A 17731-nucleotide genomic window follows, 5' to 3' on the forward strand; every position below is an offset into this window, starting at 1 on the left:
ACCCACACACCAACAACTAAAAGTTCTGAATTGTTATCCAATTTATAACAATTTTAAGTTCATTTATGGCTGCCTATGCAGAATAAGGGAAAAAAAAAATCTGCAGTGTAATTTAATGATTTTAACATCATTTTATATTCTGGATAGGCAGATAAATTATCTGCCTCACACAGGCAAAGTAAACCTTTTTGCAATCACCCCATTCCTGACCCTGATGAACTGATTTGAGCGGGAAATGTTCTGGTGGTTCCGGTCTGCGGGATGCCATTTCTGCCTTGTGCCATGAAGAATAGAGCCCTTGTTGACCTCCTACTTGCTGCACATATTTGGGATGGCAGAGACAAGAAGCACATGCAGACAATGCAAATGCTTTTGCTGCGACAGCAAAATGTTGGAGCCCAAAGATCTGCTAAGTGAAATCAAGTTACATATCCAATAAACTGTTGTCAGAGTTTGGGGGGGAAAAAAAAAGTCAACGCTGATCATTTAAAATGGAATTTATTTGCATATTAATTAAATACAAAGTAACAAATTTTAGAAAGTCTAAAGTATAGCAATACAATTAGTTTCTTTTTTTTTTTGTAAAACTATTTACAAAAAGCATCTTCAAGTTTGATAGAAACTGTACAGTCATCTGTCCACAGTGTGTCAGGAGGACATGGGGGTCAGATAAGAAGTGAAGACAAGTGTGGTGAAAGGCCACCAGAGTGATACTGAACTAGGAGGTTGTTTGCAACATCAGTGAAGACAACATGGGTCAAAACATCTTCTCTTCATACATTGTGTTCCATAGATGGTTCCCCAATGCAAAGAAACTAACAAACCAAACAACCAAATTTGGGACCCCACCCGTGGAAGTCACTGACCACATCATCCTCCCACATTTTACATAGAAAACTAAAAACAGAAAAAGAAAGGAACAAATTATTTGGAATCTGTAGTAGTTTTATCAGGTTTACAGGGCCATACATCTTGGGCTTTTCCTTCCAGACTTCCTAGGCCTTCTTCATCTTACCCATGTAAGAGCTGCCATTCTCGTGGTGGACCGAGCCATTGGTAACCCCGTGTGATACACCATTGGCAGTACCGTTTTTCACACTGTTACCATTCTCACAGTATTTGCCATTTGTGTGCACAGCTGTGCTGTTCTGACACTGTTTCGGCAGTCGCTTGCCCTTAATGTAAGCCTGGAACCAGAAGTTGGAGAACAGAACAAAGAAGAAGGTACCATAAATCCAGATGAGGTGGAGGATCACAGGGAACTGGTAATCACAGCTGCTCATGAAGTAATACTGGGTAGCATGGAGAGATACCAGCACAAACTGGATCTATTGAGAAGAAAAATGAGAAATTAGCCAAATACACAATAAAAATGTGCTCTACTGGTAACACCACTGAGTCAGTATAGGCTATACGTACCAACTGAATTGCAGTCATGTATTTCTTCCACCACAAAAATTTCTGGAAGTGAGGTCCAGCAGCAGAAAGGCCATAGTAGAAATACATAACAACGTGGACGGAAGAGTTTACCATGGCATGGAAAGATCCCATTCCACCTGAAGTGATAACCACAAACATCAGACCGAATTCCCTTGGTTAATCATTTTCATATCGATAGTCAGGTCATCTGCACAAAGCTTCTTGAAAGGCTTTAAAAAGACCATCTTATCTTCAAGATTGGTATGCAGGAGGAGCTAACTACATAACACTTCCGCAATGCTCCCCCTCCCTCCTCCATTAACCATTGACAACTTAAGGTTATGTACTTACCTGGAGCATACGCAATTCCCCACCACCAGGTCCAGGGCATGAAGGAATGGTGGAAGATGTGTAGGAAGGTAATCTGGCCGTGCTTTTTCCTCAACACAAAGAAGATCTAACAGAGGGGATTCTGGTCAGAACACAGTTTACTAAAACTGAACATTAAGGCACATTTTATAAACCATGGCATCAGAATATGCGAACTTACTGTGTCCATCAGCTCAATAATCTTGGAGAACCAGAACAGCCACGCCACTTGGACCATCTAACAATGAGAGACTTTTTAGTTTGTGACTCAGTGGAAGGAAAGTCAGTTTTTATATTCATCGTCTTTAATAATAGTAATTGTTATAGAGTTAGGGCGACTTACTCGTAGTGCTTGAGGACTGTTAGAGGTATCAACTGCATCACATCTCCAAGTATACGTTGTGGCCCACCCAGACATCAAAAACTGCAAATAAAAACACAAGTTTATCAGGACTTTATCTTTGCTGAGGGCATTGATCCTTACAGATGCAGGTTCAACCAAATGAATATATCCAACAATATCCATTGAGGAAAGCAGTCTTGAATAAATGATGAAATGCTAACAATGTGCATTAACTTTATTCTTTTAATATTTTAAATGCTAGATAACAGATTCTTACTTCATATACGATGAATATTGACAAGGCCACAAGCAAGAAGTTGTAAACTATCATAGGCTCCTTGAGCTGGAAAGGTTTGCGATTGGCCATTAAGCGAGGTCCGAGGTACAGTACAAAGAACAGGTAGCCCAGCAGTATTGTCGTCATGGTTATGGGACTCTGCATCAGAGGATAATCGGTGATCCGTGGATCTAGAGCGCGAAAGGGGAAATGTATTTAGACAAACAAACACAAGTCTGTATTTTCTCAGTGTTTAAAAACAAAAAAACTAAACCTACCAAGTCCCGACAGAAGGAAATCATAGATATCCTTGGCATGTGAGCCCATCTCCTGAATCTCCTGAAGCATATTGGCTCTTGTATTGTTATGACCCAATTATCTGCAAACAAATACACAAAAAGCTCATTGTTAGTTTTAGCTGAAAGGAAAACACTGCAACAATCCTTCCAGAGCTCCATGAGAATATCCCAAGGGCTGAAATTTGACTCAAAGCAGAACAGCATTTGTTTTAAACGGTGTCAAAAACACAAAGGTTCAAGGTCAAACCTGTCATGCCGGGATCATTTTTCCTGTTCAAACAGAACCCTGAACAGATAATTTTTAAACAGTTACATTTCTAGAGAAATTAAAACATGCAAAATTATTTTCTAAAGAAAAAAATACAACCCCCCCTCCCTCTGTCTTGCCGGTGTCCTCAGGGAGGCGCATTCTTACATTTCCTGATTCAGCAGGTCTGAAACGCAGTTACTGGAGCAGAGAGCTCATCCCTCACCAAACAAACACTCCCAACAGAAATTCCCAAGATGCTTTGCCCTGGTTCGAACCACTCATCAGACATGGCCTGATATCTGAGAGGAGGTGCTACAAGGAACTGAGGGAATCCCTCATCCCACACTGAGGCTGGCTGTTTGTGTACAAGAGCCAGGCCACGAGTTAAGGCACAATACTGCCTCCACCAATAAACCCAGCAGTTTAAGTTTCTGGTCACTGAACCCATTAAACTGACGACTGCTCCTTCTTGTGACATGGCAGTTTTATAGAGACCACTAAAAGCAGTCGGCACACAAGAAAACTGCTCTGCTTTCAAAACTGGACATTTTCTGATGTTTAAAGCAGATTTCAAATGTAAACCACAAAACATATTTATACGCAGGGTGCGGTCAGCGCAAGCCACACTGGGCCCAGAGGATGCATTGTTTGATACGAGTCTACAATGCTCTTTCACTGCCAAAAAGTACAGCGCTCCTAAAGTCAATACAATTAAAAGCTAATAATTTAAGCCTGAGGAATGAAGGTCAGGTGACCCGAGCTCACACGGGTGCCTAGAGGGGCAAAGAAAAGTACATGTGGATTCAGGTTATGCATTTTGTGAACAATGAGCTAGATCGATTTGATAGGCAGGAAATCCATTTTTTAAAGTTAGAAATCAGATTGGGGAATTTGTGCAAAAGTGCAAAAGTCATTTTCTCTTCTGTTTTTCCCCCCAAATGGGATTTCAGTCAGAAACCAAGTCGAAGTGAAAACAGAAGAGAAAGTGACTGTTGCACAATCCAAAAGTCAAATGCATTTCAAACAGTTTGTGATAAACTTTAACTTTAATATTGCTTGAAATATTAAAAATAATTGAAGCATCACAGGATTAGTGTCTTGTGTCAAACTCATCCTCCTTCCTCGTCGCTTTGTACATTCAAGAAATTGTTAACCTAAGCACTGTGTCAACACCACTGTTTTTATAGTTGTTAAGCTTCCAAATTTACTGCAGCATTCCAGACCACTTCTTGTGATAGCCACATCGCTTCCTTCCAACGACATTTTGAAACCAAAGAGCTGTTTATTTGTGACATGAAAATTCGAGTATGACAATCAGTGTATTTCAGACGCCTCTTACACAAAGGTTTGTTTTTTTTGAATTGACGGATGAGGCCTTTGGTCAGGCACCTTACATTTCAACAAGAGTATCATCATGTCTGTTGTACAGAGTCTTGTTCTGAGGGAAAATGCTGATAAGTTAAATTGATCACATTATGGTTTAGCAAGTGATGCTTTTCATAAAAATAATAATACAGCATCACCACTGTTAAAAAGTGCAGGTTTAAGGAAATCCCACCACAACAAGATGAAAGTAATCAAAAAAATATCCCATTTTCAAATATGAACAGGCAACATGTGACTGCCTAGAAAGGGTACTTAGAATAAATCTGACTGTGCAAGTCAGAAGGATAGTCTTGTGATTCATGACAAAACAACCAAGAATGAATATTTTTGTGTTCTCAGGACAGGATGAAAGTCTCCATGAGAGAAACTAGAATTATTACCACCAATAATGTTTGTCTAACAGCAGTCAGTTTGCCTCACCTGGATAATAAAGTATCATTTATTGCACCCAGTTATCAATTAACCGACACATGACGCCACCCAACTGTCCACCAGTTAAACATCAGCATCACCACAGGATTTGGACTAGCAGTACACTGAAGCCTGACCAGTCGCCACTTTTCATCTCTTATCAGTAATTCCACAGGTCAACACCAACTTCCTCTTATAGTTGAGAGGGGTCCAGAAAAAAAAAAAAAGTTAGATTCCAATGATGTAATGCAAGCTGGCATGTGGCCATTGAAGGCCCTTTCTACTTTGAATAGAAATCATTAAAAGCTTTTTAGAATTCCAATTTACACTTTGAGTGAAGTCCTAAAAGACCAGTCCCACTACAACCACCTATCCATTACTAAATGACCTTGACTTAAATGGTGTGGCTGGTTCGCAGCAGAGATACAGTGAAAAAGGAGGGGAAACATTTTCTTAAGAGAGCCATGTCAATGAATCATAGGGATGGAAAAAGGGAGCTCACGAGTTAAGAGTTAATGATGAACAAACTGGAGCAGCAGAGATGATGGGGGAAAAAAAAAAAAAAAAAAAAAATTCAGGAGATGGGGGAGGGGGAGCAAACCAGGAACCCATTTGTTAAGCATACAGTCAATTATCTTATAACAACAGTGACAAAAAGCAGCCTGACCGAAAGGAACCAAAACCTTTGAGTACAGAAGCTTAAAACAACCTTGAACTGCTCGAAGTGTTGACAGACTCCACACACAAGTTAGTTCACCTTTAACATAACATTGAGCAACTTACCCTTGCTGAGACAAAACAATTTCCACTTAAAAAGCCGAAGTGGACTCCTCTTGCACAGCACGATAAAGCCTAAGTGTAAAGTACAAGGGCAGACGGCAGCAGCAGAGAAGTGACAGAAAGAGATGGGATTGAGAAAGTAAACTGACAAAGTGTGACTGGTACAGCGGTCTTCCAAAACTCCACCCTCCCTGACTCATACAGTGGATGAATAACTAGTTCACACAAGGAGAGGGAGGGAAAGAGGCTGAGCCTGAACGAGAGCGAGCGAGGGAAGAGAGTGGCTGCTCTGTGTAACCCAGAGAGAGAGAGAGAGAGAGAGAGAACTACTGAGGTGAGAGATTACCTCCGTTTAAATCCCACACTACCTTGATGTATGTATTCTGTGACCGCCCCCAGGTTTCACCAAGCTGCCGTCAAAACCCACCCACCCACTCGCCTACCCCCTCCTTACTTTGCTCTCCTTGTCACACCCTTCACTCACTTGAAACACCAGAAACCCTACTCTGGAGTCACCCTGTACCCTCTCAGGGGTGGGCTGATAATATTATTCACAGGGAGCGGGCGAGAAATCAGTAGAGACTCTGTTATCATGAAGGGAGCCATTGTTACGCCTTTACTGGTCCTCGGCCTGGCCAACACCCATAAAGCAAAACTAGCCTCCATTTCTTCTCCTGCACTGCTGGACAATCCACGGCATGAGTAAAATGCCTCAATAAGGCAGACTAGCCTCCTCCTATAGTTTGTGTTTGTCCTGTATTGTCCAACTGGAAATACAGCTTCATTAGGTACACATGCAAGTCCAGTTTAAAAGGAAAAATCCAAGAAGCCTCTCCTGGTGGCCTCATGGAAAAAGTGAAAAAAGGTGTTGGATAAATTTAAACTACAAGGCAAGATAAGAGCTATAAAGATGTTTGCTCAGGTTGGATAGCAAAGCAAAAGGAAGATGAAATTAATTGCCGCAATGGGAAGAAGTGACTCATATGGCAATGCTTAAAATTCTTTAGTGTTGTGAAAGGAGGTTTTGCTTTCCAGTAGGAAACTTCTTATCCTGATCCCACTGCCACACCCAGCCATGCTTAAGGAGAAACAAAAAATGTGTAGTACGAGTTACACCACATGCTTTTGCACATTACACCTTTGGCATCCAAGGAGTTTTTGGCCTTTCCCAAACACCAAGACTGCGATTGATTCATTTAAAAAAAAAAGAAAAAAAGAAAGTTTAAGTATTATAAATGTAATTTAATCTTATTACATGGTCAAAAAAAATGAAAGGAAAACACATCTAACATCTATAAGATAAGACACACTCATTTGTCCCTTAAAGGCACATCTAGAGCTTCCAGGAAAAACCCGGTTATGGATCATTTCAGCCTTGGCAACACAGATTTTGTACACGCTAAAGTTCAATAGGACAGAAACACTGGGATCTAACAAACATTAGTTGTAAGTAACAAAAAGTGGGTTTGAGTTTTAGTCAAAACTACAAGCAATTATTTAAAAAAAAAAATGAAAGAAAAAAAAAGTTGTTTTTAAAATTCCACACATTTATTATCAGTCTACTAGACAGCTTTGTATAAAGAACGAACACACACACACACACACACACACACACACACACACACACACACACACACACACACACACACACACACACACACACACACACACACACACACACACACACACACACACACACACACACACACACACACACACACACCTTTGTTTAAAGAGGCCGATAAGGACACAGAAACAAGAGCCCATAAAATGCCTGTAGCAGTGATAAAAACAGCTCGAGCCAGCTGCAAGCATGACACAAATGAGCTTATAGTGGAAAAGGCCCCGTTTAGTGAGACAGTATCCGACCCAGCCAGCTTCGCCTGTTGTTCTGGCCCTGGGGGCAACATGGGGGAGTGAAGGTAGCACTCCAGTGCATTTCAGCCCTTCCTCCAAATACCAAAACACACCTGACAACAAAAACGAGATCAGCTGCAGTTTGAGGTGCTGACAAAGCCCTTTCAAATATGACAGTCATGCTCCTCAGTGAAACCAGTAACCCTTTTTGTTCCCATTGAACAAAATACAGAATATGACAGAAGCGGAAGTGCCACAAATGGTGGTTTCCAAGATCAGCCACTTTACTCCCGTACTGATAAACGTGACGCTGAGAACAGTTTTGATGTTTATCTCACTTCCACTCAGACCATTATCTGCATATGACTGACAGATAAATATTCAGTGTATTTTGGTTTGATCTAAGGGAAAGTTAAAGCAACATCTTGATAAAACCTGTATTTTTATTTTTTTAAATCAAAAGTTGCTTGACAGACGTCAGATGCTTCAGATGTCAAACTGCGTGAAAACCTTCCAAGTACAAGCATGTACATGCTTTCAGACACATAAGCTGGTAATATTGCACACATCACACGTTGTGTTAACCTCAGTGTCAGACACACACACCAAAAGCCCATTTTACACGGTAAAATCAATTCACTTGAAAGGTGTACACCTTCAACTGTTGACACTGATGCAAACTTTATATTTACCAATAGCTCAGAATTAAACTGTAGAATCTCAGTAGATTGAGATGTAAAGAGCACAGTGAGCAAACTGTGTGCTGCAAATGCTTTAAGCAGGAAGCACAAGTCTCCCAGAATTTCCACTAGAATGTCACAAAGTGGTGTGACAAATCAGGCTCTCCCGCCAGGGTAAAAATAACTGGTCAAATTACATAAAGCAAAAACGTCCATTACTCTATAGAGTGTATGAACGTCACCTCTGAAGGCATGCTACTGGAAATTTTTAAACAATTGTTTAACACAAACTGCATTCCTGAGAGTCTGCAGTCTCGCCTCAGGTAGAAAGTCCTAAAGGCAACAACATCAAAAACCTGACAGCACACTGACTGGCTACATAAGTCAGCTAAATTAACGTGAACCTCACGTGGCAAAACGCCGACACACATTCCAGTCAAGCCAGCTGGATGACAGACGCCAAAGAAAACAAAAAAAGTTATTAGTAGTATGTTCATGTCCTCAGGGACAGAACTGTCACCTGGGACCACAATCTTCAGGCTGACTGCATTTTATACAATTTTATCTGAAGTTGATAACTGTAATCATGGCTGTATAAGCTGGTTTCATTCAACCAAACCCCAACTTGCTTTGCAGCTTCGTCATCCTGACACACTGAGAGCACATGTACCTCTTGGACAGGTATGTGCTCTCACATACTTGCAAAAAACGAGACGACCGTTTAGGGGCAGCGAGGCTGAGAAAGTGTGCGAATGTGAAAGTATCTGGATGAACACCTGAGTGCACGTGTCAAATTTAAAAACTTGTCGTAGTGTATATTACATTACAGTAATGCTATTGAAAGAATGCTCAGCAATTATGTAAATATTTAGGTTTTTTCCATGCATGCTTAAGTTAATCATTTTGTTTTTATTTTCCTAAGATGTGGTCTAAGAATTTTACTCTTATATAAGCCTAACGAAAAAAAAATATTATGAATATACTCCCCCACCAACAGACTCTCTGAAGATTCAATCTATAGAGCAAGGAACAAAAACCTCAGCATTTACTCTGCAGGCTTTGATTGCTGGCAAAAATACACAGACTGCTGACATAATACAAGTTGCATAATCTGGTTTTATTCTGGATTAAATATCCTTTGTCTAAAGAACCTTTGTCATGAACTTGTGTGATATTGGAACAGTGACTAGTCAAAATCCTCAGATTTGAATGCAGATTAGCATATTATCAAGCAGCCATAGCAGATTTTACATATGATAAGACTGAAAACATGCTTTAGTCTCACCAAGTGACATGTTTTATAAAATGCAAAACAACAACCAAATGCTGAAGTTGTAGAAACCACTACTCCCCGGTACAGGAATGTTGCTGAACTCGTCTCAGGACTGGCATGTTCACGCCCCCCCTCAATTGTATTTGGGTGTGTATGGTATTGGGGGGGCTGCATCTCCCCTACCTGCCGTCTGGACGTTCAACACTGCTCCTATTCTCTTAAAGCACCTCCCTCCTTCCTTCTGTCAGAGTACAGGTCTCAGATTTCTGAAACTTTCCATAGCTGTTAGTCCACTGCACCTCTGCGAACCCACCTGACTTCATGGTGAGTGAGTGCGTGAGAGAGAAATGGGAGGGGGGGGGGGGGGGTAACCAAAACAACCCCACTGCACTTTAGCACGTACAGGAAGCATGAAGTAAATTTGCATGGTGCAATCATTTAATCTGTGGTCATGCATAAAGGAATTATTTGGAAAAAAAAAATCTTTAATAACATCAACAAGCGAAGCTGGAGGATGCATATGAGTTTTATTTTCTTAGGACTGAGACTTTAAACCAGACATTAGAGTCATTAGTAATGTGAAAAGTTGGGCGTGTTTCCTCATTCAGCTATTATAACACAGGAACTTGACTCTTCAGATTAGTAATAAGCCATCTAAACAATTTAAGAGACAAAGCCAAACGTGAGCACACTGTAATGTCTGCAATAATCCCTCATTAAAAACAGAAGTGAATATGCAAGTCAGTTTACAGCACCTAAAAACTCAGACTTGATATTGAAACATACAAGAACCAACAGACTTAAAAACTCCTTTGTCCCACACGCCATCAAACTGTTTAACTCCTCTCTGGAGGGGAAACAGGAGGACAAAGGAGGGGGGAACAACTAGGTTGTAGTGCCTCTTCACTTCACTGTGCAATACTTTTTGTTAATAGTCAACGGTGCAATAGACTTCAATACTTGAAATGTGCAATTCCCTTGTATTCTTATTCCTATTTATCCCTTTTGTATATTTTATTTATATAAGTCTCTGTATTTATATATATATATATATATAATATTCTGCTTACGTTCTGCAAGTCTGTCGGTGCTGTGCTATTGGAAACCGAATTTCCCAGAGGAACCCACCCGAGGGATTAATAAAATTTTATCTTATATGTTGAGACTGGGCAAGACTTTAACATGAGTGAATGAGACTTTGTGTCTGTCTGGATACCTGCAGAACGTAGGAACCTAGGCTTGCACACATCCACACACACACACATACACTTAAACTCTTAAGGGCAACCCTCCCCCAACAAAACAAAGGGTTCAAGTATTACTAATCAGTCTGTCAGTTTTTAATTTACAGTATTTGTATCATTTGACCTTTGGCACACATTTCCATAAAACGATACAAGCGAATGGAAAATTGATTTCCATTTAGCCACCGTAACTAAACATGCTGGTCAAAACACAGAACCAGTCATAGCATACTGGAGGACATAAAACCAGTACTTTACTTCCTCTTCTTGGAATTGAAGAATTTAAATTACAACATAGGAATTCAAATATTAGATGCTTATACAGACTGAAGTGCACATCAAACGTTGAGCTTTAATTACTTCTAGTCCAACTAGATCAACTGTTTAGATCTGCTCACTTAAAAGGCCTCAAACTGAAACCCATACTGTCTACTGCTGCCGTTCATGCGCATTATGGCCACACCCCAAACAAAAGAGATAACAGTTAATTGACAACGTCACACTTCTTCCCCTCGACAAAGTTCCCTATCAGCATGTGAGCACTTAAGTGACATTCAGACATTTGGCTAAATGAAATGCTGAATATCAGGTACAGTAGCTTCTCCACCCGAATGGAGAAACATGAAATGAGCCTTCTAAAATACTTGTTTATAGACATCAGAGGTCAAATTTACTGCAGGTTCCTTGAACGTGCAACTTACTCCCAATTGGAGAATTTTCCAAGGAAGTTGTTTTAGAACAAGTTGGTCCATAAATAGAGACTATGAAGGCATTTGTCTAAATAAGCAGGAGTTCAGAGAGTTTCTGGAAAACATTTAAAGAGCCAATAGAAGCCTTAAGTTAACTGACAGCAGTCAGATCTGCCAAGTTCACACACAGAGTTTAAAAAAAAAAAAAAAAAAAAAAATATCATGTCAGGGCAGATCTTAAAAATGTCAGTGAACTAACCCAGTTGGGGAAGCAACCTTAAAATCCTGCTTCCCCATTTAAAAAAAACAACCCAAAAAACAGGTTTTAACATGAGGTGAAGTAAAATGACACATCCCCCCACTACACATGCTCGCTGATGAACAGGAGACGCATGTGAGGTGTGGTTGCACCACCACCACACTCGGCACTGCTGGATAGAAGCATAGTCAGAAACACACCGTTTAAAAAGACCCAGTGTCATTTCTACTGGTTGAAGATTATATTTGAAACTACCCAAGGCCATCGGAGAAGGTGTTGACATTTGAAGGTGACGTGATAAGAGTATGATGCTGAACTGTTAACAGCCACAGCACTGCTGTAGTGTTTACATTGCTATCAGAGATATGGCTGGGCTGGTTGACCTTGAGGTTTTTTGTCTAAGTCACACAATTGTTTGTTGACATTGTAAACATTTGTCGTAACTTTCAGTTAGTAGCCCATAATCTATCTTGGCACACAATTTGGAAACCATCAAAGGCTACTTTCACAGGGACATAACTGGGGGGAGGGGGGCATTTAAACACATTCATGAACTAATCAAAACTGTACAAAGCTTAAATTGTTTAACCAAACTACTTCTTGCATCGGTGTAATCTCTCCAGCTAAACAGTGGAAAATTGTGGCAATTCAAATAATGCAGAGGCTGCAGAGACTGTGGGCAATCAAATGCATAGCAATGCCATTAAATCTCTAGCATGGCATCCCTTTCTTCTATAGTCAGACTTTCCATACATTAAATGCACTTATGGATGTTAACATTACACAATAATAAGTTACACTAATTAAAAATACATGCACACGCCTACTCTTTGTCAATCACATGTTACATAACAGATGTGATGTTTGATGTAGTTCTCTGCCTCGCCACTATAAGAGATCACACAGCATTTAGTGGAGAATCTAAATTTTGCTAGTGGTGTGAAAGTTGTTTTTAGTTGTTGTTGTTTTGCCCCTTCATATATGCAACAACTTGACTTTGTAACCATGTTTCACCTGACAGATTAGCTAAAGGCGAGTATGTTTCTGAGCTGGAGGAAGCTGAGTGTGCGCTTCTGCGTCGCTCTGGCTTAGCGTTAACCGTTAGAAACCGTTGTGACATTTGACCAGCAGGTAAACTATATTTCACTTCTCGCGGAAGCACATTTGGAGCTTGCAGTATGCACATTAATATGCTGTCTTTATTGCCTCCCTTTAGATGCATGACAGCTACAAAATGGCAAATGACATCAAAACCCTTCAAAGTGCAGAACAACAATAGGTGCACAGGCGATACAATTAGTCCAGTCAACACCGGATATCTGTCAACACCGGATATCTGGTTAGGGGGTAACGCCTAACTTTGAGGGTTTTTGTTTTTTTCTTTAAAAAAATTTGAAAAAAGAAGATTATATACACAAAAATTCTAGTTTGTTTGTTTTTTTTACTTTACTGTAGGCGTAAGAAAAAAAAGAGCCTTTAAAGACAAACAACAAAAGAAAGCTTTGAATTTGACATTGTTTAAATTGACATCTGGCCCCCTCCCCCCCCCCTCCCCTGAGGGAGGAAAAAAAACTGCAGCACCTTAAAGTAACTCCCTGAGTCAACATTTAACTCACTGTTAAACAGTCTGACAACAATGTCCAAAAGCTACTCACTTTTACTGAAGTAAACCTGTGGAGTCTGTCGAATGAATGCTGGAGAAAAGACGCAAAGCGTGGCTTTAGTTAGCGGTGCTTCCTCTTCCTCTCGGCTTAAATCTTCCTCCTGACCCAACCCTTTGATGGAGGCGGAAAAAGGTGGAGTCATCTCTACACTGGCGTGAGCTAGTCGCTTAATATGGACGTAATCATCTCAGTGTATCAAATGTCATTTCGTCTCCATTCCGCGGTCACTCACAGATGTTTCATTGTAACAGTTTGTAATGTAAATTCTGTAGTTTCGAGCTCATTTTCTGCTCTTTGTAACTACTACTGGTTACAATTGTAAAAAAAAAACGACTGACACACAGAAATGACTTTGAGTTTGGTTCCTCTCATATGTGAATAAAAGTATGCAGAGTATAGGTAAGTTGCCATATCTTTAGAGAAAAACTAAAATACAATTAGTAAGTAAAATAGTAAGTAAGTAAAATTTATTTATATAGCACATTTCACAGATAAAAATCACAAAGTGCTTTACAATAAGATCAGACATACAAGTTAAAATTAATTAAATTAATTAAAATTGTATAAAAATGTCTTCAGCTGCTTTTTAAAGGAGTCAGTAGAGTCTAGACAGCGTAAAGACAACGGCAGAGAGTTCCACAGCCTCGGTGCCAGTGCCTGAAAAGCTTGATCCCCACGTGTTTTAAACCCGGTACGTGGGACCACCAGTAGCCTCTGACTTGAAGGACCTAAGTGCTCGGGATGAAGCATGAGGTTTCAACAGGTCAGAGATATACTGGGGAGCTTCACCGTGCAGAGCTCTAAAAGTTACAACTAAAATTTTAAAATGAACCCTAAAATTTACAGGCAACCAATGAAGAGAAGCCAGAACTGGAGTAATGTGTGACCTCTTGTTTGTACCAGTTAAAAGTCTTGCCGCTGCATTCTGTACAGACTGAAGGCGATCCAGAGCTGATTTGTTGAGACACGTAAAAAGACCGTTACAAAAATCCAAACGAGAAGAGATAAAAGCATGAATCATCATCTCAAGTTCTGCCTTTGACACCAGTAGCCTGAGTTTAGAAATGTTTCTTAGATGATAAAAACAGTTCCGGACAAATTGTTTAGAGTGTTTCTCAAGAGACATCGAACTGTCAAATATAACACCTAAGTTTCTGGGACTCGACTGAAATGAAGGGTCTAAAAAACTGATATGCTGCCTAATTTCTGAGAGCATGTGATCAGGTGCAATAATCAAAGTTTCTGTTTTATCTGCATTTAACTGAAGGAAACTGTCATTTAACCATTGTTTGATTTCTGACAGACAATTATTTAAACAAGACAATTTATACAACTCAGAAGCTTTGAAAGAACAGTACAACTGAATGTCATCAGCATAGACATGATAAGAAATATTATTGTAACGCCTGATAATGTGGCCTAGAGGGAGGATATACAGCAAAAAGAGAATAGGACCTAAAACAGATCCTTGAGGTGCCCCAGAAGACAGAACTGATGTTTCCGACAGCACGTGATTTATACAGACAGTAAAGGATCTCTCAGATAGATACGACATAAACCATTTTAAAACAACACCAGTAATCCCAAACAAGTCCTTCAGCCTATTTATCATGATGCTGTGATCAACAGTATCAAAAGCAGAGCTGAGATCCAACAGAACCAGAACAGTGTACTCTCCAGAGTCTGCTGCCATCAGAATGTCACTAGACACTTTAAGCAAAGCGGTTTCAGTGGAGTGCAATTTGCGGAAACCAGACTGGAAAATGTCCAGAACATTGTTCTTTTCCAAAAAGTTGTTAAGTTGTTCTGCAACTGTTTTTTCCAAGATCTTTGACACCAATGGTAGTTTTGATATTGGCCTGTAACTGCTTGGAAGAGATGGATCCAAATTTGGTTTCTTTAATATTGGTTCAACAATAGCTTGTTTAAAATAGCTGGGAACTGAGCCAGTAAATAAGTAATAAGTAAGTAATAAGCCAATTAATAAGCTACTCAAATAATCACACCAAAAGCAGTCCGTGCGTATAGAATAATTACACATATATAGTAGGCCCGAAACACAGTTCAGCAACCCGGCTGTGCCTTTTATTGCTTCAACAGTGTTTACTTTTTTTCGAAGTGTACTGCAGGATATAACATGTGGCACAACACGCTGGTGTTCTTATTCAACAAAACATGATGGAAGGAAGCGATAAAAGTCAGCTTGTCTGTCAAACAAGTAGAAGCAACATGTTTTATATAAACACACGTGTTGCATTCCTCATGCCAGACATGTGTCAGTTTATGTAACACACTACGATTTAAAATTTTTTTTTTATTTGCTTGTTTTTTCAGTTGAGCTGGTTCTATTTGCCCAAAGCTGTCACACACTCCTGGCCTTTCAAAGTAAAAACAGTAGATGCATTCAAATCTCCTGGGCAGCAGAGTCCTGGTGGTGAGATTTAACTATAATGACCATTGTGGAAGATCTGTAGGCTTCCAGCCAAGCCATGACACCACATATCAGACATGTGCTCTACTTGTGGTGTAATGAATAACCTGCAAATGTCGTAGGCTCACCACCTTGCCTAAAGCTGTAGTCACAAACTGATGACCTTTGTTCTTACTAGGGTCCATACAAGCCAACATTACATCATCATATAAAACATCATAAAGCAAATTATGTAATGAATTGAAGAAATTGAGTAAAGCGCAAGAAAACATTATAAATAAACAACAATGAAACTAATGTTATGGTCATAACCATAACTATAACATTTATGTGTGCGTGTGTTAATTTAGGATTGTTTATTTATTTTTTTAATTCATCCTTTATTTTATCGGAAAGTCGATTAAAGTCTCTTTTTTAAGGTGAATGTGGCCAAGAAGGGACACCTTTACAAAACAGTCAGCAGTTGGAAACATAGAAATACAGTATAAGAGACATAAACATAAACAGAGTTTATACAGTTCTGAAGGATTTGAAAAGGTCTTCTCGACCCTGCAGGTTAGTAATCCAAAACAGTGAAAACCCATGTTTGAGAATAATATTGTAAAATGTATAACCTCCGCTTGAATGTACAGTTTAATTTGAGACAATACTTTTCACTTTTGAGCTCCAGAACAACTGAGTACAAATACTGCTGTTGAAACTGGATTAATATTAACCACAAACTTAGAGCATGTAGGTTTATCCAGCAATAGTTCAAGATACATAACACCAACAGCTGTACTAAACTGTAACTCTATGAAATTGTGCGTTTTATACATTTAAGGCATTTATTTTTGCTTTATTTTTTTAAAGGTTAAATGTTTTTCATCATATGCATGTGAAAAAATTGTTCTTTTTTGTTTTGTTTTAAAGAAAATCTACCTGCTACATTCAAGGAGTGGAAAAATATATGGTGCTTAAGGTGGTGGGTTTTTAAGAGAATAATAGCAGAATATTACACTAAGTGATGGTATGAGACAGGTGAGGAAATGCACGACTGGTTCAGCTTCCTCATCTGTCACATATCTGGATGATGACACTCACTCTGACATGGAAAACTAGAGCATAGGGCAAGGAATAATCATAAATGCACACCTGTGTGATTCATCCATGCTTTACTGTGTATGTCACGGAAAAAATATGAATAACATTGTAAACAATCATTACATCAGAATCTATTTCAACTTAAGGGAAGGATATAAATTTCAGAGTTTGAATTATTTCTCTTTAACGTTCTGCTTTATTATTTATTTATATTGATGAATATATTTTTTGAATAACTCAGATAAATGAGTTGTTCGAATGCTTTTGGTCATTTGAAACACAATGATCGGTTGAAAAAGTAAACTATAATAATGTAAATGTAATAAGCATACACTGATTATTCAAATGTGCCAGAAAGTTCCTGATTCTTTAATACACGGACATTTCTTTTCACAATATTGGAAACAACCATTACACAGATTCAGTTATTGGAGCAGCTTAATATTTTATAGTTAATCTTCAAACCTAGAAAATGAACCAAGACCAACTTACACAATAATTCAATAATTACTTAAGCAGTTCAGTCTATTTGTGTTTTGCACAACCATTAACCAGGCTTTGTACTTTCTTTATGAATGTTATAGTAAACTTATGTTTTATTTTAGTGACTTTATATTTTATTGTTAAATGTATGGCATCAAAAAACCACCACCAACAAAAACAATCTGACCTGTCAGTTCTTTTTAATCACTGACATGTGATCATGATTTAGTTATTTAAAAAGATAATCAGCTGCTCATCAGTAAATAGGGAATTTCCCTTGCTGATAACTGACTGATAGCTCTGACTAGCCTCTCATTATCTCCACCCACACGCCATCATTACAGTCATGCTGACCTCAGGTGGAAATGTTGGAGTACTGCAATTTAGATCTACCTTCCCCCACTCCCCACCCACCATAAAGTTTTGACTGTATTGTCAAATAGACATATCAATATGTTTTCACATATATATGGATTCATATGTATGTACAGACACACAAACATATACAATATTATCAGCTGGGAGGGAACAATT

The 17731-nt window shown here is 39.1% G+C and overlaps 1 protein-coding gene across 2 annotated transcripts; it reads right to left on the reverse strand.

Moving 5' to 3' along the window:
• Positions 1 to 481: 481 nt before the first annotated feature.
• On the reverse strand, positions 482 to 13346 carry elovl1b (ELOVL fatty acid elongase 1b). Of its 2 annotated transcripts, none has more exons than XM_026158104.2 (8): positions 13192 to 13346; positions 2687 to 2787; positions 2409 to 2599; positions 2132 to 2212; positions 1970 to 2026; positions 1771 to 1876; positions 1420 to 1556; positions 482 to 1328 (listed from the first exon to the last, which is right to left on the reverse strand). In XM_026158104.2, the coding sequence occupies exons 2-8, from the start codon at positions 2754 to 2756 to the stop codon at positions 996 to 998; spliced, it is 975 nt and encodes a 324-aa protein (XP_026013889.1). In that variant the 5' UTR covers positions 2757 to 2787; positions 13192 to 13346; the 3' UTR covers positions 482 to 995. The 2 variants fall into 2 exon arrangements, with proteins under 2 accessions (XP_026013889.1, XP_026013890.1); XM_026158105.2 differs by lacking the exon at positions 13192 to 13346 and adding an exon at positions 5538 to 5864.
• Positions 13347 to 17731: the final 4385 nt, after the last annotated feature.

This window comes from Astatotilapia calliptera, chromosome 23 (genome assembly GCF_964374335.1).
Source record: "Astatotilapia calliptera chromosome 23, fAstCal68.1, whole genome shotgun sequence".
Taxonomy (NCBI): domain Eukaryota; kingdom Metazoa; phylum Chordata; class Actinopteri; order Cichliformes; family Cichlidae; genus Astatotilapia; species Astatotilapia calliptera.

Excerpts from the sequence above, each read along its gene's own strand:
- elovl1b (XM_026158104.2), bottom strand. The coding sequence starts at position 2,756 with ATGCTTCAGGAGATTCAGGAGATGGGCTCACATGCCAAGGATATCTAT. Across the intron at positions 2,213-2,408 it reads CAATATTCATCGTATATGAA|TTTTTGATGTCTGGGTGGGC; the intron begins GTAAGAATCTGT and ends TTTTATTTGCAG. Across the intron at positions 2,027-2,131 it reads ACAGTCCTCAAGCACTACGA|ATGGTCCAAGTGGCGTGGCT; the intron begins GTAAGTCGCCCT and ends TCTCATTGTTAG.